General features: G+C 45.5%; 1 protein-coding gene across 8 annotated transcripts in view; it reads right to left on the bottom strand.

Moving 5' to 3' along the window:
* The window catches only part of LOC115117041 (receptor-type tyrosine-protein phosphatase S-like), a 141619-nt gene that overhangs the window by 105841 nt on the left and 12467 nt on the right, over positions 1-23311 (bottom strand). For all 8 annotated transcript variants that reach the window (XM_065013631.1, XM_065013626.1, XM_065013625.1 and 5 more), the window contains 3 exons: positions 21975-22052; positions 10884-11082; positions 1650-1795 (listed from right to left, as the gene is read on the bottom strand). In XM_065013631.1, the coding sequence (XP_064869703.1) occupies positions 1650-1795; positions 10884-11022 (285 nt within the window). In that variant the 5' untranslated portion in view covers positions 11023-11082; positions 21975-22052. The remainder of the gene's footprint in view (positions 1-1649; positions 1796-10883; positions 11083-21974; positions 22053-23311) is intronic.

The raw sequence follows: 23311 nt of genomic DNA, 5'->3' as shown, positions 1-23311 counted from the left end.
TCTATGCGTGGGGAGTATAGTGTTAACTCACCTCTATGCGTTCAGGGAGTATAGTGTTAACTCACCTCTATGCGTTGGGAGTATAGTGTTAACTCACCTCGAGTATCTATGCGTCCTGGGAGTATAGTGTTAACTCACCTCTACCCGTTGGGAGTATAGTGTTACCCAGCATCACCGGGTCTAGGGATGGTTTTGGGCAAGTATAGTGTTAACTCACCTCTATGCGTTGGGAGTATAGTGTTACAGTGTTTTTTATGTGTTGGGAGTATAGTGTTAACTCACCTCTATGCGTTGGGAGTATAGTGTTAACTCACCTCTATGCGTTGGGAGTATAGTGTTAACTCACCTCTATGCGTTGGGAGTATAGTGTTAACTCACCTCTATGCGTTGGGAGTATAGTGTTAACTCACCTCTATGCGTTGGGAGTATAGTGTTAACTCACCTCTATGCGTTGGGAGTATAGTGTTAACTCACCTCTATGCGTTGGGAGTATAGTGTTAACTCACCTCTATGCGTTGGGAGTATAGTGTTAACTCACCTCTATGCGTTGGGAGTATAGTGTTAACTCACCTCTATGCGTTGGGAGTATAGTGTTAACTCACCTCTATGCGTTGGGAGTATAGTGTTAACTCACCTCTATGCGTTGGGAGTATAGTGTTAACTCACCTCTATGCGTTGGGGTATAGTGTATAGTGTTAACTCACCTCTATGCGTTGGGAGTATAGTGTTAACTCACCTCTATGCGTTGGGAGTATAGTGTTAACTCACCTCTATGCGTTGGGAGTATAGTGTTAACTCACCTCTATGCGTTGGGAGTATAGTGTTAACTCACCTCTATGCGTTGGGAGTATAGTGTTAACTCACCTCTATGCGTTGGGAGTATAGTGTTAACTCACCTCTATGCGTTGGGAGTATAGTGTTAACTCACCTCTATGCGTTGGGAGTATAGTGTTAACTCACCTCTATGCGTTGGGAGTATAGTGTTAACTCACCTCTATGCGTTGGGAGTATAGTGTTAACTCACCTCTATGCGTTGGGAGTATAGTGTTAACTCACCTCTATGCGTTGGGAGTATAGTGTTAACTCACCTCTATGCGTTGGGAGTATAGTGTTAACTCACCTCTATGCGTTGGGAGTATAGTGTTAACTCACCTCTATGGTTCTATGCGTTGGGAGTATAGTGTTAACTCACCTCTATGCGTTGGGAGTATAGTGTTAACTCACCTCTATGCGTTGGGAGTATAGTGTTAACTCACCTCTATGCGTTGGGAGTATAGTGTTAACTCACCTCTATGCGTTGGGAGTATAGTGTTAACTCACCTCTATGCGTTGGGAGTATAGTGTTAACTCACCTCTATGCGTTGGGAGTATAGTGTTAACTCACCTCTATGCGTTGGGAGTATAGTGTTAACTCACCTCTATGCGTTGGGAGTATAGTGTTAACTCACCTCTATGCGTTGGGAGTATAGTGTTAACTCACTCTATCGTTGGGAGTATAGTGTTAACTCACCTCTATGCGTTGGGAGTATAGTGGGAGTATAGTGTTAACTCACCTCTATGCGTTGGGAGTATAGTGTTAACTCACCTCTATGCGTTGGGAGTATAGTGTTAGCTCACCTCTATGCGTTGGGAGTATAGTGTTAGCTCACCTCTATGCGTTGGGAGTTGACCTTCTTGCCCTTCTTGTTCCAGTTGACCATGGGTTTGGGGTCACCTGAAGCCTGGCACACAAACGAGGCAACACCCCCCGATACCCCGATCTGGTCCCCGGGGATCTTGGTGAACTTGGGTGCCGCTGATAGAGAGAGAGAGAGACGGACAGAGAGAGAGACAGAGAGAGACAGAGAGAGACAGAGAGAGAGAGAGAGACGGACAGAGAGAGAGAGAGAGACGGACAGAGAGAGAGAGAGACGGACAGAGAGAGAGAGAGAGACGGACAGAGAGAGAGAGAGAGAGACAGAGACGGACAGAGAGAGAGAGAGAGAGACGGACAGAGAGAGAGAGAGACGGACAGAGAGAGAGAGAGACGGACAGAGAGAGAGAGAGAGACGGACAGAGAGAGAGAGAGACGGACAGAGAGAGAGAGAGAGACGGACAGAGAGAGAGAGAGAGAGACAGAGACGGACAGAGAGAGAGAGAGAGACGGACAGAGAGAGAGAGAGAGACGGACAGAGAGAGAGAGAGAGAGACGGACAGAGAGAGAGAGAGAGAGACAGAGAGAGAGAGACAGACAGAGAGAGACAGACAGACGGACAGAGAGAGAGAGAGAGACGGACAGAGAGAGAGAGAGACGGACAGAGAGAGAGAGAGAGAGAGAGACGGACAGAGAGAGAGAGAGAGACGGACAGAGAGAGAGAGAGAGAGAGAGAGAGAGAGAGAGAGAGAGAGACGGACAGAGAGAGAGAGAGAGAGAGAGACAGAGAGAGAGAGAGAGAGAGAGAGAGACGGACAGAGAGAGAGAGAGAGAGAGAGACGGACAGAGAGAGAGAGAGAGAGAGAGAGAGAGAGAGAGAGAGAGAGACAGAGAGAGAGAGAGAGAGAGACGGACAGAGAGACAGAGAGAGAGACGGACAGAGAGACAGAGAGAGAGACGGACAGAGAGAGAGAGAACAACAGAGAGAGAGAGAGAGAGACGGACAGAGAGAGAGAGAGAGAGACGGACAAAGAGACTTTATTGTTTATTACACTTTTGTATATTATCTACCTCACTTGCTTTGGCAATGTTAACACATGTTTCCCATGCCAATAAAGCCCCTTGAATTGAATTGAATTGAGAGAGATAGAGAGAGAGAGAGGGACAGAGAGAGAGAGAGAGAAGCCAGATTGGATTTCAAAAAAATGTCAAAAAAATTATCGTACAACAGACCACATTTACACCCTCCACACTCTAATTGATAAACAAGTAAACCAAAACAAAGGAAAAATCTACCCGTGTTTTGTAGATTTCAAGAAAGCATTTGATTCAATTTGGCACGAAGGTCTTTTTTATAAACTAATAGAAAGTGGTATTGGAGGGAAAACATATGATTTTATTAAATCAATGTACACTAAAAACAAATGCGCGGTTAAAATTGGCAACAAGTAAACAGGAGTGAAACAGGGCTGCCCAATAAGTCCAACACTATTTAACATCTACATTAATGAATTGGCAAAAACATTAGAAGAATCGACAGCACCTGGTATCACCCTACACAACACTGAAATCAAGTGTCTGCTGTATGCAGATGACCTGGTGCTGCTCTCTCCCACTAAAGAGGGGTTACAGCAGCACCTAGATCATCTGCACAGGTTCTGTCAGACTTGGGCTCTGACCGTTAAACCTAAAAACACCAAATATAATGATATTCCAAAAAAGGTCTGGAAATCAGGATGACAAATATTAATTCTATTTGGACACAGTTAGAACACACCAAAATCTACACATATCTAGGACTAAATATCCGCAACACAGGTAGCTTTCAAATGGCTGTGAATGAGCTGAGAGACAAAGCAAGAGGAGCATTCTATGCCATTAAAAGGAACATCAAAATCGAAATTCCAATTAGAATCTGGCTCAAAATTTTCAATCAGTTATAGAACCAATTGCTCTATATGGCAGTGAAGTATGGGGTCCAATCTTTAATAATGAATTTACCAAATGGGACAAACATCCAATTGAAATACTGCATGCAGAGTTTTGCAAGACTGTATTGCAAGTGCAAAGAAAACCTCAAAATAACGCATGTAGAGCAGAATTGTGCCAATACCCCCTCTTCATTCGAATAGAAAAAAGAGCCATCAAATTTTACAACCAAACAAGTGACCCCAAATCATTCCATCACAGCTCTACAATGTCAAGAGATGAAACAAGAGAAGAGTCCCCTCAGCCAGCTGGTTCTGAGGCTCAGTTCACCAACCCAAACCAACCCCATAGAGCCTCAGGACAGCACTCAGCCAGCTGGTTCTGAGGCTCAGTTCACCAACCCAAACCAACCCCATAGAGCCTCAGGACAGCACTGGTTCAGCCAGCTGGTTCTGAGGGCTCAGCCAGCTGGTTCTGAGGCTCAACCCAAACCAGCCCCATAGAGCCTCAGGACAGCACTCAGCCAGCTGGTTCTGAGGCTCAGTTCACCAACCCAAACCAACCCCATAGAGCCTCAGGACAGCACTCAGCCAGCTGGTTCTGAGGCTCAGTTCACCAACCCAAACCAGCCCCATAGAGCCTCAGGACAGCACTCAGCCAGCTGGTTCTGAGGCTCAGTTCACCAACCCAAACCAGCCCCATAGAGCCTCAGGACAGCACTCACAAAATCTGGCCCAACCAAATCATCACAAAACAAAAATAAAAATATATCACCTATTGGAAAGACACCACAAAAAAATCAAAGTAAACTTCAATGCTATTTGGCTCTAAACAGACAGTACATGGTGGCAGACTATCTGACCACTGTGACTGATAGAAAACTGAGGAAAACCTTGACTAGGTACAGAGTCAGTGAGCACAGTCTGGCTAAAATTATAACTCAATGCAAAGAATTTGAAACTATAAAAGATGTTTATAAATATTTATTGGGTGAAAAGCCAAAATATGCAATTTTGGCAGCCAAATATGTGTCCTCCTGCCACAACCTGAGGGACAGCCAGTGAAAAGTGCAAAGTAATGTCAATAATATTTCCCATCTTGTTATATGTTCGGTATGTATACTTTGGCAATGTAAGTAATAATGAACTTGCCATGTCAATAAAGTCAATTGAATTGAGAGAGAGAGACAGAGAGAGAGAGAGAGGGACATAGAGACAGAGAGAGAGCGAGACAGAGAGAGAGAGGGACAGAGGGACAGAGAGACAGAGAGAGAGAATGAGAGAATGAGAGAATGAGAGAGAGAGAGAGAATGAGAGAGAGAGAGAATGAGAGAGAGAGAATGAGAGAGAGAGAGAGAATGAGAGAGAGAGAGAGAGAGAGAGAGAGAGAGAGAGGGCCAGAGAGAGACAGAGGGAGAGAGAGACAGAGGGAGAGAGGGACAGAGAGAGACAGAGAGGTACAGAGAGACAGATGGACAGAGGGACAAAGAGGGACAGAGAGACAGAGGGAGAGAGAGAGACGGACAGAGAGAGAGAGAGAGACGGACAGAGAGAGAGAGAGAGAGAGACGGACAGAGAGAGAGAGAGAGAGAGACGGACAGAGAGAGAGAGAGAGAGACGGACAGAGAGGGACAGAGAGGGACAGAGAGACAGAGAGACAGAGGGACCGAGAGACAGAGGGACCGAGAGACAGAGGGACCGAGAGAAACAGAGGGACCGAGAGAGACAGAGAGGGACAGAGGGACCGAGAGAGACAGAGAGGGACAGAGGGACCGAGAGGGACAGAGGGACCGAGGGACAGAGAGGGACAGAGGGACCGAGGGACAGAGGGGGACAGAGGGACCGAGAGAGACAGAGGGACAGAGAGAGAGAGGGACAGAGCGCGACAGAAGGACAGAGCGACAGAGCGAGACAGAGGGACAGAGCGAGACAGAGGGACAGAGCGAGACAGAGAGAGACAGAGGGACACAGAGAGACAGAGAGAGACAGAGGGCCAGAGAGAGACAGAGGGACAGAGAGAGACAGAGGGACAAAGAGAGACAGAGGGACAGAGAGAGACAGAGGGACAGAGAGAGACAGAGGGACAGAGAGAGACAGAGGGACAGAGAGAGGGACAGAGAGAGACAGAGAGAGAGACAGAGGGACAGAGAGATAGAGGGACAGAGAGAGACAGAGGGACAGAGAAAGACAGAGACAGAAGGACAGAGAGAGACAGAGAGAGGGACAGAGAGAGAGACAGAGGGACAGAGCGACAGAGAGAGACAGAGCGACAGAGAGAGACAGAGGGACAGAGAGAGACAGAGAGAGACAGAGAGAGAGAGAGGGACAGAGAGAGGGACAGAGAGAGACAGAGAGAGAGACAGAGGGACAGAGAGACAGAGGGACAGAGAGACAGAGAGAGACAGAGAGAGACAGAGGGACAGAGAGAGACAGAGGGACAGAGAGAGACAGAGACAGAGGGACAGAGAGAGACAGAGGTACAGAGAGAGACAGGGACAGAGGGACAGAGAAACAGAGGGACAGAGAGAGGGACAGAGGAACAGAGAGAGAAAGATATTATACATTATTAGAATGATGCTACTTAATACTTTCCTGTGCACTATACATAAATCCTCACAGGGCGTCCCCAAAGACAGACAGCTCTCACTGAAGAGACGCCAACTAGTCCAAAGCCGTGGACAGGAGATTGACATGAATGACATCACTGTGTCGTGATGGACGTGGTGATTGGCCGCTAAGTACAGTTCACTTCCTGGCTACCATTTAGAGGACATTACCAAGGACTTCCTGTGTGTCATCAATAAAATATGTGCTTCATCTTCACAGGAGCAGGTTTTTTCACTACCCCGAGGCATGCTACTCCACTGTGCAGCACAGATTGTTAGAACAGGGTGGGTGCTATGCCGGGGTATTAAAAGGGGTCGTGGAAATTCACAGGAGATAATTGGCTTTAATGCAGGGATGGGCAACTTTGATGGGGTGGAAGCCACAAAAAAAACTCATCATGAGGGGCCGCAGTGGCTGGTGGGTCTGCATAGTGCCTAGCCACATCCATCCCCACGCATGCAGTCAGAGCCGGCCCTAGCCTTTTGGAGGCCCTAAGCAACATGTTGTTACTGTCACGCACTGACAGCAACAGTAAGCTGTTTTTTCTCTGGGTTGGTTGGGGCGTGACAGTGACTTGGGTGGGTCATCTAGGTGATATTGTATTTATATGGTGGCCTGATATGGTTCCCAATCAGAGGCAGCTGTTTATCGTTGTCTCTGATTGGGGATCATATTTAGGTGGCCATTTCCTCATTTGTGTTATCTTGGGGGGGGGGGGGGGGGGATCTGCCAGTTACAAAAAAATACAATTTTGAGAACAAGGATTTAGAGATTGCATACATTATGCATTTCATTCATACTATATACAGTATCTCTTTAACACTATATACAGTATCTCTTTAACACTATATACAGTATCTCTTTAACACTAAATACAGTGTCTAACACTATACACAGTATCTCTTTAACACTATATACAGTATCTCTTTAACACTATATACAGTATCTCTTTAACACTATGTACAGTATCTCTTTAACACTATATACAGTATCTCTTTAACACTATGTACAGTATCTCTTTAACACTATGTACAGTATCTCTTTAACACTATATACAGTGTCTCTTTAACACTATATACAGTATCTCTTTAACACTATATACAGTATCTCTTTAACACTATGTACAGTATCTCTTTAACACTATATACAGTCTCTCTTTAACACTATGTACAGTATCTCTTTAGCACTATATATAGTATCTCTTTAACATGATATACAGTATCTCTTTAACACTATATACAGTATCTCTTTAACACTATATACAGTGTCTCTTTAACACTATATACAGTATCTCTTTAACACTATGTACAGTATCTCTTTAACACTATATACAGTATCTCTTTAACACTATATACAGTGCCTCTTTAACACTATATACAGTATCTCTTTAACACTATATACAGTATCTCTTTAACACTATGTACAGTATCTCTTTAACACTATATACAGTATCTCTTTAACACTATGTACAATGTCTCTTTAACACTATATACAGTATCTCTTTAACACTATATACAGTATCTCTTTAACACTATGTACAGTATCTCTTTAACACTATATACAGTATCTCTTTAACACGATGTACAGTATCTCTTTAACACTTTATACAGTATCTCTTTAACACTATGTACAGTATCTCTTTAACACTATATACAGTATCTCTTTAACACTACACACAGTATCTCTTTAACACTATGTACAGTATATCTTTTACTTGAAGCTCCTTCTTACAAAGTATTATATTATAAAATGTTATATTGCCTTAGAAACATTCATATAGCTCCGACTTATCAAACATATCAGCTGCTGTCTGTTTCTCTGGGAGCAAAAACAATTTCCTTTTCTCTATACTGTATGCTTATTAGAAACGGCAAATAGAAATCAATTTCAGGCACAGAATCCATACATCTCCATTGTGCAAAAAATCCAATCTTGTCAAGCTACTTCATATATGTTCATCTTCTCTCTCTCTCACACACACACACAGAGTTCTGTCCCTCTGTTTCTGTGGACTGTTACCATGGCAGCCAGCTTAACTCCTCCTCAGCTGCAGAATATGTTCTATCCATCAGGGTAAAGCCGGCCTAACTCTCACCATAGCAACCTCCCTCCCTCCTCCCTCCTCCCTCTCTCCATCACTGGGCCAGGTCTTGCTATGCTGATTCGGTTCTACTCTAGAGAGAAAGAGCAGCTGAAGAAACCACACCATCATCCCCCCTCAAATCACTGACAGACAGAAAAGCACTGTGGCTTTCCTCCCTCCTCTGTGAGCTTCACACTTCAGTGAGTAACAGCCACACAGCAGCCAGCCTACCGCTGAGCTGCGAGGTGAAGTGCCTGAGCAGAACACACAACAATACCTTGTCTAAAAACAAGTGTATTACTGTAGTCTTTCAACCATACACGGCGCCATACTCTGTTAGTTGTGAAGGGTTGCGTTACTTTGTGGAGCTGTGTAAGGGGGTTGAATTCATATTCAACATCGGTTTACATTTTTGCACTTTCGAAGAGGTGATTACTGGTGTGTTACCGCCACTGCAAACCAGAACCAACTCTATTTCTATCACCAATACTGGCCTCTGGCTGCATTCTGAACCAGGTTGGAGCCTTCGGTTCCAGTTCCATGGATCTATAATAAACCCAGATGTACAGAACCAGTTGCACCACTGATTTTCCTTTGAATGCTATTGAATTCTATGAGGACACTCAAGAAGGTTGTCTGTCCCTTTAAAAGCAGCGAGCCGAGTCGCCTTCACTCCTTAACTCCCTGGCTGACAGCAGGATATAATGATAGACTCTATGGTAATGAAACACCACAAGGCTATGGTTATCTAATAGCAATGATAGGTAGGGGTAATGTGGAGATATGCGTCAGTAGGTAGCAGGTGCATGTTATAATACTATAATCAGCCCCTCTACGGCTGCATGCAGGAAATTAGACCTGTCTGGACAAGTCTGACCAAATCAAACCGCTCCACTGTAAATCCATGCCAGTAGTAGTCTATAACCATGGCCCAGGGTTGTTCCTGGGGAGGTTACACGGTCACAGAGAATCCATAGTCCCAGCCATAACAATTCAAGTATACCAACCAAAACAAATATCAACATAGGCGCTCCGTAAGAGTTAGAAATGTGACTGTTATTTGGGCCGCTATCTTCTTCGAGTCACAGAGCAACACTGCTAGAAGTGTTGACTGAAATAAATAAGGTAACACCTCTATATGTCCGTAAAATGTATATAGTATGTATAACCTGGAAGTAGAGGCCTAAGTGTCGTTGTCCATTAGTTTACTCCAATTAGGGCAGGGGTGGTGGAGTTAGGGGGAGATAAGACATTCAAATATGTAAAGAAAAATATATACCTACAAATACCCTTGAATGAGTAGGAATCTAAACTTTGACTGGTACTGTATATATATTTATGACTCTCTCGCGAGCGGTACATGCCTGAGCGTTGCAGAATAAATGTACACATACATGTTATTCAATATTTTCATCTAAACTGCTTTCGTGCGTCAACAAGCATCTGCGTTACCAGGCGCTAAAATAGAACTTACACTGTGATGCACTGCAAGTCCCGCCTCTCCTCATTGGTTTTTAGGAGCATATACCCACGTGGGTGATTGAAAGATGAACTGAGGTCCATAGTCCAGTCCAGATGGTGGTGGTAATGCACCTTAAAGTTGGTTGCCAACCACCATATGAAGTCCACAGAAGAAGAAGACTGAAGGAGGAGAGATTACTAAAAACTAAGTAGGTTTCCCCTTTTATCTGTGGATTAGTTGGTCGGAGTAGAGAAACACGCGATTTTGTGTGAAAATGGGTTGAAATTCTTCAAAGATCCAGAAAAAAAGGACCTTGTGCATTTTAGGTTAAAAAAAACAACCCAACGTTTATATCCCAGGACAAATTTGCTAGCAACAGTAAGCCAGCTAGCTAAATGTCCATGGATGTTTCATGTGTTTCGACCTGTCCCCAAATTAATATAGTTGGTTCGGAGTTTCTTTTGATATTTCAACTTGCGTGTCCTGATCGCTTCTGGTGTGGATGAACAAAATAAACATGCGCTCTATAGCGCACGAGGACATACGTGCATTCCCAGTCTAGTCAGCATGGTAGAACTGTAAGACATATCAAGACGTGCTTTCATACAATAGCCTAAATGTGATGATTGACTGAGTCCGTGCTGACAAACCCTCACTACTCACCAGTGTGTTCAAAAATATTTCTGTTCTTGAATGCCACATACTTCCATAGCGTTTTCAGTGTTGCAGGGTTAAAATGAGATGTGTTCTCTGTTCCCCTGTCTGATTTAAGATCCATAAGACCAGACATCTGAAGACACGATGCTTTGATACAGGTGAAGATTGAATATGTGCTGACGTGTGTTCACCGTTTATCGGTGCCTTACAGATCTTGTTAAACACCTATCACTGCAAAATAGACAGGCAGATGGTCATCAACACCACGTCACCACTCACTGCAGCCAGCGCTGACCAACACAACTCGCTGTTACAGCTGTCAGTCAGCAGAGAAGGAGAAAGAGGGAGGGAGGTGGAGAATGAGGGAGATAAAGAGAGAGATAGGTAGATACAGTAGAGGCACGTACAGCCATTTAGACAAACTGACAAACCTACATAAATATCTCAACAAACATGATACAGATGGACAGACACATGAACTAACATACAGTATATCTGTAGTGTGTTACTTACCCACCGCCCCAGACAGATTGGGCAGGGATGTGAGCACCAGCAGTGGCAGCAGCAGACAAGGGGGGTACAAGCAGAGTCCGTACCCAGGACGAGTCGCCCTGGACTGGGCTACGGTTCCACCTGGCCTGGGGGGAACCATGGTACCTCCTGCGATAGGGGATGGGGGGGGGGGGGACTTCCCTCAGCAGGGCTTGGCACTCTGAGTAAACAAACAAATATGTTCAAATACATGAGGGAGAAAACATAGTTGTGAAGAACAATTAACAAAGCCGATGATGAAGGCAGACTAGATCAGTTGAATGAAAAACCCTTTAGAGGTCAAGCAAGCATCTGCATGTGTATACAGCACAGGAGGCTGGTGTCACCTTAATTGGGGAGGACGGGCTCATGGTAATGGCTGGTGCGGAATTGGTGGAATGGTATCAAATACATGGTTTCCATGTGTTTGATGCCATTCCAAATAGTATAGTTCTGTATGTTACTATCCCAGTACAGACACATTCAGCCTCTTCAGCCACTGCTGTAATAGCCTTCCTACTGGAACGGGTTTCCTCCACTGGCCACATAAACAGAGAAGCTGCACACACCAGGGGAGGCTGCTGAGGGGAGGACGGCTCATAGTAATGTCTGGAACGGAGTAAATGGAATAGTATCAAACACCTGGAAACCTTGTGTCTGATGTATTTAATACCATTCCACTGATTCCACTCTAGTCATTACCACAAATCCGTCCTCCCCAATGAAGATGCCACCAACCTCATGTGGTACACACGTTCATAAAACCTCTGTGCCCCTAGTAGGGAAACTCAGTCAAAGAGGATACTAAAGCAGGTGGTGTGTTTGGACCGTCCGGGCACCATGCAATATTCAATAAGAGTCCATTATGTTAGATGGTAAACCCCCCTATAATAGATGTCCTGTGGGTAATCCTGGTCCAGCCAGGGGGATTGGGCCTGACTCCTCTGAGCTGGGGTGTTTCAGGCCTGACATGAGAGATTCAGCCGAGCTCTGCAGAAGCTCCCTGCCCAGGAGTCAATAACTCCTCTGGTCACATCTATCCCTCCCTCGTTCCTTATCTGCACGATAGCATACACACATTTTTTCCTGTTCAGAACTGATGGAACACACACAGAGAGACATACAGAGAGACACAGCGAGACATACATAGAGAGACACACAGAGACAGACACATACAGATGATTAGAGGAACAAACACAAGCGTACACCTACCCACCTACCCACCCGCACACGTCCTACACTTCCCAAAGTTATCAACAGTTTTCCACATCCAGTGAAAGGGTTGACTGTGATCCTAATACAGAGACATCCTACCATTCTGGAGGAGTGTTCCATATGAATATGTATATGGAATTATCCAGCTCTTATCAGACTGACGGGCTAATGACACATTGAAAGGAATTAGCGTCTGGCTCTATAACCCTGTTTGAGCTCTAAATAGAACTAGTCTGTAAACGTATCTGTCCATCTGACATATATTTCATGAAGCACTACTTCCCTCTCTCTCTTATCAAGGCTCTGAGAGCACTTCCTAATGGATATGGAATAGAAAAGCTTTCAGGATTTACTATTCAATTCAATAACCTAATAGCTGCAACCTAATCAGAGCTCATTCAAGTACCATTCCAGCAGCGCAATGAATTCTCCTCTTAAAGAATCTCAATTTATTGGCGAGCATCATCAGCATGATGCAGGGGATGATAAAGGAGCAGATATAGGCTTCATGTCCTCATCAATGTGGGTCCTGTGTTGAACTGCCTGACTGGCAGAAACTGGGCTGGTTCTGCACGGTAGCATGGTAAAAGGGTTAGAGACATTTCTGATGAAATAAATTCATTTTGGAATTACTTCTTTCCCACTATTGCGAATTGGTCCTGATCTAATTACATCTTGAGTGGTCTGTCACTCTAATCAAGCCCCTGTTCTGGTCTACCCTTCTCTCGTCTCATACACGTCTCCCCCTATATCCCTTCACCCTTCTAACTTTCTGTCTCCTGTCACTCTGTCCCCTGTCTCTATGTCTCCTGTCCCTCTGTCCCCTGTCACTCTGTCCCCTGTCTCTATGTCTCCTGTCCCTCTGTCCCCTGTCACTGTGTCTCCTGTCTCTATGTCTCCTGTCCCTCTGTCTCCTGTCTGTCTGCTCCTGTTTCTCTGTCCTCCATCTCCTCAGTATCTCTGTCTCCTTACTGTCGGTACCTTGTCTCTCTGTCTCCTTACTGTCTGTACCTTGTCTCTCTGTCTCCTTACTGTCTGTACCTTGTCTCTCTGTCTCCTTACTGTCTGTACCTTGTCTCTCTGTCTCCTTACTGTCTGTACCTTGTCCCTCTGTCTCCTTACTGTCTGTACCTTGTCTCCCTGTCTCCTTACTGTCCCCAGTATCTGTCTCCTTACTGTCTGTACCTTGTCTCTCTGTCTCCTTACTGTCTGTACCTTGTCTCCCTGTCTCCTTACTGTCTGTACCTTGTCTCTCTGTCTCCTTACTGTCTGTACCTTGTCTCTCTGTCTCCTTACTGTCTGTACCTTGTCTCCCTGTCTCCTTACTGTCTGTACCTTGTCTCTCTGTCTCCTTACTGTCTGTACCTTGTCTCTCTGTCTCCTTACTGTCTGTACCTTGTCTCCCTGTCTCCTTACTGTCCCCAGTATCTGTCTCCTTACTGTCTGTACCTTGTCTCCGTGTCTCCTTACTGTCTGTACCTTGTCTCCCTGTCTCCTTACTGTCTGTACCTTGTCTCTCTGTCTCCTTACTGTCTGAACCTTGTCTCTCTGTCTCCTTACTGTCTGTACCTTGTCTCTCTGTCTCCTTACTGTCTGTACCTTGTCTCCCTGTCTCCTTACTGTCTGTACCTTGTCTCTCTGTCTCCTTACTGTCTGTACCTTGTCTCTCTGTCTCCTTACTGTCTGTACCTTGTCTCTCTGTCTCCTTACTGTCTGTACCTTGTCTCCCTGTCTCCTTACTGTCCCCAGTATCTGTCTCCTGTCTCTGTCCCCTGTCTCTATGTCCCCCTGTCCTATCTCTTTCTCCTATCTTTCGTCTCCTTGTCTCCCTGTCCCCTGTATATCTGTCTCTCTGTCTACATGTCCCCTGTCTCATCTCACCACATCTCATCATCCCCAGCTCCGCCTTCCCTGTCCCCTGTCTCTCCATCTTGTATTTAACCTGCTATCTAAACCTGTGATCCTTCCCTGTCCCGTCTCTCCATCTTGTATTTAACCTGCTATCTAAACCTGCGATCCTTCCCTGTCCCCTGTCTCTCCATCTTGTATTTAACCTGCTATCTAAACCTGTGATCCTTCCCTGTCTCCTGTCTCTCCATCTTGTAATTAACCTGCTATCTAAACCTGTGATCCTTCCCTGTCCCTCCATCTTGTATTTAACCTGCTATCTAAACCTGTGATCCTTCCCTGTCCTGTCTATCCATCTTGTATTTAACCTGCTATCTAAACCTGTGATCCTTCCCTGTCTCCTGTCTCTCCATCTTGTAATTAACCTGCTATCTAAACCTGTGATCCTTCCCTGTCCCCTGTCTCTCCATCTTGTATTTAACCTGCTATCTAAACCTGTGATCCTTCCCTGTCCCGTCTCTCCATCTTGTATTTAACCTGCTATCTAAACCTGTGATCCTTCCCTGTCTCTCCATCTTGTATTTAACCTGCTATCTAAACCTGTGATCCTTCCCTGTCCCCTGTCTCTCCATCTTGTATTTAATCTGCTATCTAAACCTGCGATCCTTCCCTGTCTCCTGTCTCTCCATCTTGTATTTAACCTGCTATCTAAACCTGTGATCCTTCCCTGTCCCCTGTCTCTCCATCTTGTAATTAACCTGCTATCTAAACCTGTGATCCTTCCCTGTCCCGTCTCTCCATCTTGTATTTAACCTGCTATCTAAACCTGTGATCCTTCCCTGTCCCCTGTCTCTCCATCTTGTATTTAACCTGCTATCTAAACCTGTGATCCTTCCCTGTCCCCTGTCTCTCCATCTTGAATTTAACCTGCTATCTATACCTGTGATCCTTCCCTGTCCCCTGTCTCTCCATCTTGTATTTAACCTGCTATCTAAACCTGTGATCCTTCCCTGTCCCGTCTCTCCATCTTGTATTTAACCTGCTATCTAAACCTGTGATCCTTCCCTGTCCCCTGTCTCTCCATCTTGTATTTAACCTGCTATCTAAACCTGTGATCCTTCCCTGTCCCCTGTCTCTCCATCTTGTATTTAACCTGCTATCTAAACCTGTGATACTTCCCTGTCCCCTGTCTCTCCATCTTGTATTTAACCTGCTATCTAAACTTGTGATCCTTCCCTGTCCTGTCTATCCATCTTGTATTTAACCTGCTATCTAAACCTGTGATCCTTCCCTGTGCCCTGTCTCTCCATCTTGTATTTAACCTGCTATCTAAACCTGTGATCCTTCCCTGTCTCTCCATCTTGTATTTAACCTGCTATCTAAACCTGTGATCCTTCCCTGTCCCCTGTCTCTCCATCTTGTATTTAACCTGCTATCTAAACTTGTGATCCTTCCCTGTCCTGTCTATCCATCTTGTATTTAACCTGCTATCTAAACCTGTGATCCTTCCCTGTCCCCTGTCTCTCCATCTTGTATTTAACCTGCTATCTAAACTTGTGATCCTTCCCTGTCCTGTCTATCCATCTTGTATTTAACCTGCTATCTAAACCTGTGATCCTTCCCTGTGCCCTGTCTCTCCATCTTGTATTTAACCTGCTATCTAAACCTGTGATCCTTCCCTGTCTCTCCATCTTTTATTTAACCTGCTATCTAAACCTGTGACCCTTCCCTGTCTCTCCATCTTGTATTTAACCTGCTATCTAAACCTGTGATCCTTCCCTGTCCCGTCTCTCCATCTTGTATTTAACCTGCTAACTAAACCTGTGATCCTTCCCTGTCTCCTGTCTCTCCATCTTGTAATTAACCTGCTATCTAAACCTGTGATCCTTCCCTGTCCCGTCTCTCCATCTTGTATTTAACCTGCTATCTAAACCTGTGATCCTTCCCTGTCTCCTGTCTCTCCATCTTGTAATTAACCTGCTATCTAAACCTGTGATCCTTCCCTGTCTCTCCATCTTGTATTTAACCTGCTATCTAAACCTGCGATCCTTCCCTGTCCCCTGTCTCTCCATCTTGTATTTAACCTGCTATCTAAACCTGTGATCCTTCCCTGTCCCGTAACTCCATCTTGTATTTAACCTGCTATCTAAACCTGTGATCCTTCCCTGTCCCCTGTCTCTCCATCTTGTATTTAACCTGCTATCTAAACCTGCGATCCTTCCCTGTCCCCTGTCTCTCCATCTTGTATTTAACCTGCTATCTAAACCTGTGATCCTTCCCTGTCCCCTGTCTCTCCATCTTGTATTTAACCTGCTATCTAAACCTGTGATCCTTCCCTGTCCCCTGTCTCTCCATCTTGTAATTAACCTGCTATCTAAACCTGCGATCCTTCCCTGTCCCGTCTCTCCATCTTGTATTTAACCTGCTATCTAAACCTGTGATCCTTCCCTGTCCCCTGTCTCTCCATCTTGTATTTAACCTGCTATCTAAACCTGTGATCCTTCCCTGTCCCCTGTCTCTCCATCTTGTATTTAACCTGCTATCTAAACCTGTGATCCTTCCCTGTCCCCTGTCTCTCCATCTTGTATTTAACCTGCTATCTAAACCTGTGATCCTTCCCTGTCCCCTGTCTCTCCATCTTGTATTTAACCTGCTATCTAAACCTGTGATCCTTCCCTGTCCCCTGTCTCTCCATCTTGTATTTAACCTGCTATCTAAACCTGTGATCCTTCCCTGTCCCCTGTCTCTCCATCTTGTATTTAACCTGCTATCTAAACCTGTGATCCTTCCCTGTCCCCTGTCTCTCCATCTTGTAATTAACCTGCTATCTAAACCTGTGATCCTTCCCTGTCCCTGTCTCTCCATCTTGTATTTAACCTGCTATCTAAACCTGTGATCCTTCCCTGTCTCTCCATCTTGTATTTAACCTCTCTCCATCTTGTCCATTTAACCTGCTATCTAAACCTGTGATCCTTCCCTGTCCCCTGTCTCTCCATCTTGTATTTAACCTGCTATCTAAACCTGTGATCCTCTCCATCTTGTATTTAACCTGCTATCTAAACCTGTGATCCTTCCCTGTCTCTCCATCTTGTATTTAACCTGCTATCTAAACCTGTGATCCTTCCCTGTCCCCTGTCTCTCCATCTTGTATTTAACCTGCTATCTAAACCTGTGATCCTTCCCTGTCCCTGTCTCTCCATCTTGTATTTAACCTGCTATCTAAACCTGTGATCCTTCCCTGTCCCTCCTTCCATCTTGTATTTAACCTGTCTGTGATCCTTCCCTGTCTCTCCATCTTGTATTTAACCTGCTATCTAAACCTGTGATCCTTCCCTGTCCCCTGTCTCTCCATCTTGTATTTAACCTGCTATCTAAACCTGTGATCCTTCCCTGTCCCCTGTCTCCATCTTGTATTTAACCTGCTATCTAAACCTGTGATCCTTCCCTGTCCCCTGTCTCTCCATCTTGTATTTAACCTGCTATCTAAACCTGTGTCTCTCCATCTTGATCCCCTCTCTCCATCTTGTATTTAACCTGCTATCTAAACCTGTGATCCTTCCCTGTCCCTGTCTCTCCATCTTGTATTTAACCTGCTATCTAAACCTGTGATCCTTCCCTGTCCCCTGTCTCTCCATCTTGTATTTAACCTGCTATCTAAACCTGTGATCCTTCCCTGTCCCTGTCTCTCCATCTTGTATTTAACCTGCTATCTAAACCTGTGATCCTTCCCTGTCCCTGTCTCTCCATCTTGTATTTAACCTGCTATCTAAACCTGTGATCCTTCCTGTCCCCTGTCTCTCCATCTTGTATTTAACCTGCTATCTAAACCTGTGATCCTTCCCTGTCCCCTGTCTCTCCATCTTGTATTTAACCTGCTATCTAAACCTGTGATCCTTCCCTGTCCCCTGTCTCTCCATCTTGTATTTAACCTGCTATCTAAACCTGTGATCCTTCCCTGTCCCGTCTCTCCATCTTGTATTTAACCTGCTATCTAAACCTGTGATCCTTCCCTGTCCCCTGTCTCTCCATCTTGTATTTAACCTGCTATCTAAACCTGTGATCCTTCCCTGTCCCCTGTCTCTCCATCTTGTATTTAACCTGCTATCTAAACCTGTGATCCTTCCCTGTCCCCTGTCTCTCCATCTTGTATTTAACCTGCTATCTAAACCTGTGATCCTTCCCTGTCCCGTCTCTCCATCTTGTATTTAACCTGCTATCTAAACCTGTGATCCTTCCCTGTCCCCTGTCTCTCCATCTTGTATTTAACCTGCTATCTAAACCTGTGATCCTTCCCTGTCCCCTGTCTCTCCATCTTGTATTTAACCTGCTATCTAAACCTGTGATCCTTCCCTGTCCCCTGTCTCTCCATCTTGTATTTAACCTGCTATCTAAACCTGTGATCCTTCCCTGTCCCCTGTCTCTCCATCTTGTATTTAACCTGCTATCTAAACCTGTGATCCTTCCCCTGTCTCTCCATCTTGTATTTAACCTGCTATCTAAACCTGTGATCCTTCCCTGTCCCGTCTCTCCATCTTGTATTTAACCTGCTATCTAAACCTGTGATCCTTCCCTGTCCCCTGTCTCTCCATCTTGTATTTAACCTGCTATCTAAACCTGTGATCCTTCCCTGTCCCCTGTCTCTCCATCTTGTATTTAACCTGCTATCTAAACCTGTGATCCTTCCCCTGTCCCCTGTCTCTCCATCTTGTATTTAACCTGCTATCTAAAACCTGTCTCTCCATCTTGTATTTAACCTGCTATCTAAACCTGTGATCCTTCCCCTGTCTCTCCATCTTGTATTTAACCTGCTATCTAAACCTGTGATCCTTCCCTGTCCCCTGTCTCTCCATCTTGTATTTAACCTGCTATCTAAACCTGTGATCCTTCCCTGTCCCCTGTCTCTCCATCTTGTATTTAACCTGCTATCTAAACCTGTGATCCTTCCCTGTCCCCTGTCTCTCCATCTTGTATTTAACCTGCTATCTAAACCTGTGATCCTTCCCTGTCCCCTGTCTCTCCATCTTGTATTTAACCTGCTATCTAAACCTGTGATCCTTCCTGTCCCCTGTCCCCTGTCTCTCCATCTTGTATTTAACCTGCTATCTAAACCTGTGATCCTTCCCTGTCCCCTGTCTCTCCATCTTGTATTTAACCTGCTATCTAAACCTGTGATCCTTCCCTGTCCCCTGTCTCTCCATCTTGTATTTAACCTGCTATCTAAACCTGTGATCCTTCCCTGTCCCGTCTCTCCATCTTGTATTTAACCTGCTATCTAAACCTGTGATCCTTCCCTGTCTCCTGTCTCTCCATCTTGTAATTAACCTGCTATCTAAACCTGTGATCCTTCCCTGTCTCTCCATCTTGTATTTAACCTGCTATCTAAACCTGTGATCCTTCCCTGTCCCCTGTCTCTCCATCTTGTATTTAACCTGCTATCTAAACCTGCAATCCTTCCCTGTCCCCTGTCTCTCCATCTTGTATTTAACCTGCTATCTAAACCTGTGATCCTTCCCTGTCTCCTGTCTCTCCATCTTGTAATTAACCTGCTATCTAAACCTGTGATCCTTCCCTGTCTCTCCATCTTGTATTTAACCTGCTATCTAAACCTGTGATCCTTCCCTGTCCCCTGTCTCTCCATCTTGTATTTAACCTGCTATCTAAACCTGTGATCCTTCCCTGTCCCGTCTCTCCATCTTGTATTTAACCTGCTATCTAAACCTGTGATCCTTCCCTGTCCTCTGTCTCTCCATCTTGTATTTAACCTGCTATCTAAACCTGTGATCCTTCCCTGTCCCCTGTCTCTCCATCTTGTATTTAACCTGCTATCTAAACCTGTGATCCTTCCCTGTCCCCTGTCTCTCCATCTTGTAATTAACCTGCTATCTAAACCTGTGATCCTTCCCTGTCCCCTGTCTCTCCATCTTGTATTTAACCTGCTATCTAAACCTGTGATCCTTCCCTGTCCCCTGTCTCTCCATCTTGTATTTAACCTGCTATCTAAACCTGTGATCCTTCCCTGTCCCCTGTCTCTCCATCTTGTATTTAACCTGCTATCTAAACCTGCGATCCTTCCCTGTCCCCTGTCTCTCCATCTTGTATTTAACCTGCTATCTAAACCTGTGATCCTTCCCTGTCCCCTGTCTCTCCATCTTGTAATTAACCTGCTATCTAAACCTGTGATCCTTCCCTGTCTCCTGTCTCTCCATCTTGTATTTAACCTGCTATCTAAACCTGTGATCCTTCCCTGTCCCCTGTCTCTCCATCTTGTATTTAACCTGCTATCTAAACCTGTGATCCTTCCCTGTCCCCTGTCTCTCCATCTTGTATTTAACCTGCCATCTAAACCTGTGATCCTTCCCTGTCCCCTGTCTCTCCATCTTGTATTTAACCTGCTATCTAAACCTGTGATCCTTCCCTGTCCCCTGTCTCTCCATCTTGTATTTAACCTGCTATCTAAACCTGCGATTCTTCCCTGTCTCTCCATCTTGTATTTAACCTGCTATCTAAACCTGTGATCCTTCCCTGTCCCCTGTCTCTCCATCTTGTATTTAACCTGCTATCTAAACCTGTGATCCTTCCCTGTCCCGTCTATCCATCTTGTATTTAACCTGCTATCTAAACCTGTGATCCTTCCCTGTCCCGTCTCTCCATCTTGTAATTAACCTGCTATCTAAACCTGTGATCCTTCCCTGTCCCCTGTCTCTCAATCTTGTATTTAACCTGCTATCTAAACCTGTGATCCTTCCCTGTCCCCTGTCTCTCCATCTTGTATTTAACCTGCTATCTAAACCCTTGATCCTTCTCTCTCACCACGACCCGTTCCCCGGCTGCAACAGCTGCCCGACTGTGGTCCACTAACACAGTTAAACAAAGGGGCTTACAGTAAGTCTATCTGTGAATGGAGACACAGTCCTAGCTACTGTACTGCAGGCCTTGCCAGGATCTGTCCTAACACTTGTTAATCCTCTAAAACCCATCTCTACTTCCACTGCATTGACCCTGTTGGCTGGCAGTCAGAATGGCATATTTGCCTCTGTGCTTTCATGCTCAACCCTGGCACACGTTCCTTTAAAGGATTTTGGCAATGATGCAATTTTCCACTTCCGCAGAGTCAGATAAACTTGTGGATACCATTTATATGTCTCTGCGTGCAGTTTGAAGGAAGTTGCTAAGTTGTGCTAGCGCAGTTGCTAACTAACATTAGTGCAATGACTGGAAGTCTATGGGTTTCTGCTCATGCTAGCAGATGCTTTCATGCTTTCTGCTCATGCTAGCAGATACCCATAGTACAGTGACTGGAAGTCTAACACTAGTTAGAGGTAGTTTCACAAGCCAATGCTAACTTTCTCAATACTGGACACAGAGACATACAAATGTTATCCACAAGTTCATCTGATTCTAGGGAAGTGGATAAAGGGCCTCATCAGTATCCCTTTAACTTATTCTCCAGCCAAGTATGGAGATGTTACTGTACTGTACCTACACACAGCACATACGACATCAGCAGTACCATGCATCAGGGCCATGTGTGTGTGTCCTTACCCCTGGGTGTTCCCTACAGCCCTGGCGGAGGCATCAGGGCCATGTGTGTGTGTCCTTACCCCTGGGTGTTCCCTACAGCCCTGGCTGAGGCATCAGGGCCATGTGTGTGTGTCCTTACCCCTGGGTGTTCCCTACAGCCCTGGCTGAGGCATCAGGGCCATGTGTGTGTCCTTACCCCTGGGTGTTCCCTACAGCCCTGGCTGAGGCATCAGGGCCATGTGTGTGTGTCCTTACCCCTGGGTGTTCCCTACAGCCCTGGCTGAGGCATCAGGGCCATGTGTGTGTGTCCTTACCCTGGTGTTCCCTACAGCCCTGGCTGAGGCATCAGGGCCATGTGTGTGTGTCCTTACCCCTGGGTGTTCCCTACAGCCCTGGCTGAGGCATCAGGGCCATGTGTGTGTCCTTACCCCTGGGTGTTCCCTACAGCCCTGGCTGAGGCATCAGGGCCATGTGTGTGTGTGTCCTTACCCCTGGGTGTTCCCTACAGCCCTGGCTGAGGCATCATGGCCTGCTCTGTGGAATTCTCAGTGTGACCATCCAGTGGACCTGCAACAACACAGGAAGGAGGAGATGCGTTAACAATACCTGAGGGTATGTGTGACCTCATAACGACACACACAGCCTTGCTGTGAGCCCCACACTGTTCAAGGTTAAGTTATTTTCAGTTTGTGAGATACCTCGTAAGGAATCTAACAGCAAATTAAGGGTCATTCATAGTAATGTCTCTATTATGATCCTAAGCATCACTTTCCTGTTCCACTGTTTTTATCACCTCATCCTCCCCTGTACCCCACCCCTTCCTCTTACCCAGCATGCCTTGCACCACAGTCGGGCTGAGGCAGTCTCTACGGGCCCTGTCTCCATGACAACAAAGCAGCCAGTGAGACGTGAGATCACAGGCAGGATCTGTTTCTTTGGGTAGGGTTACGGCCATGCAGTAGCTGGGAGATAGCTAGCTACAACAGTTAGTAGCTACAGGAGAGCAACCAGGAGGAGTGTCTTCAGACCAATACAGGGGAACAGACTGATGAGGAGTGTCTTCAGACCAATACAGGTGAACAGACTGATGAGGAGTGTCTTCAGACCAATACAGGTGAACAGACCGATGAGGAGTGTCTTCAGACCAATACAGGGGAACAGACTGATGAGGAGTGTCTTCAGACCAATACAGGTGAACAGACTGATGAGGAGTGTCTTCAGACCAATACAGGGGAACAGACTGATGAGGAGTGTCTTCTGACCAATACAGGGGAACAGACTGATGAGGAGTGTCTTCAGACCAATACAGAGGAACAGACTGATGAGGAGTGTCTTCTGACCAATACAGGTGAACAGACTGATGAGGAGTGTCTTCTGACCAATACAGGGGAACAGACTGATGAGGAGTGTCTTCTGACCAATACAGGTGAACAGACCGATGAGGAGTGTCTTCAGACCAATACAGGTGAACAGACCGATGAGGAGTGTCTTCTGACCAATACAGGGGAACAGACCGATGAGGAGTGTCTTCTGACCAATACAGGGGAACAGACTGATGAGGAGTGTCTTCAGACCAATACAGGGGAACAGACTGATGAGGAGTGTCTTCTGACCAATACAGGGGAACAGACTGATGAGGAGTGTCTTCTGACCAATACAGGGGAACAGACTGATGAGGAGTGTCTTCAGACCAATACAGCGGAACAGGCTGATGAGGAGTGTCTTCTGACCAATACAGGGGAACAGACTGATGAGGAGTGTCACTAGTCATATAAAAATGCATGTATAGTTCCAATCATTTTCAGCCCAGAAAATGTGTTTTTGGG

The sequence above is a fragment of the Oncorhynchus nerka genome, linkage group LG9b, assembly GCF_034236695.1.
Source record: "Oncorhynchus nerka isolate Pitt River linkage group LG9b, Oner_Uvic_2.0, whole genome shotgun sequence".
Lineage (NCBI taxonomy): Eukaryota > Metazoa > Chordata > Actinopteri > Salmoniformes > Salmonidae > Oncorhynchus > Oncorhynchus nerka.
The sequence above is the reverse complement of the archived record's forward strand: the minus strand, read 5'-3'. Positions and strand labels throughout refer to the sequence as shown.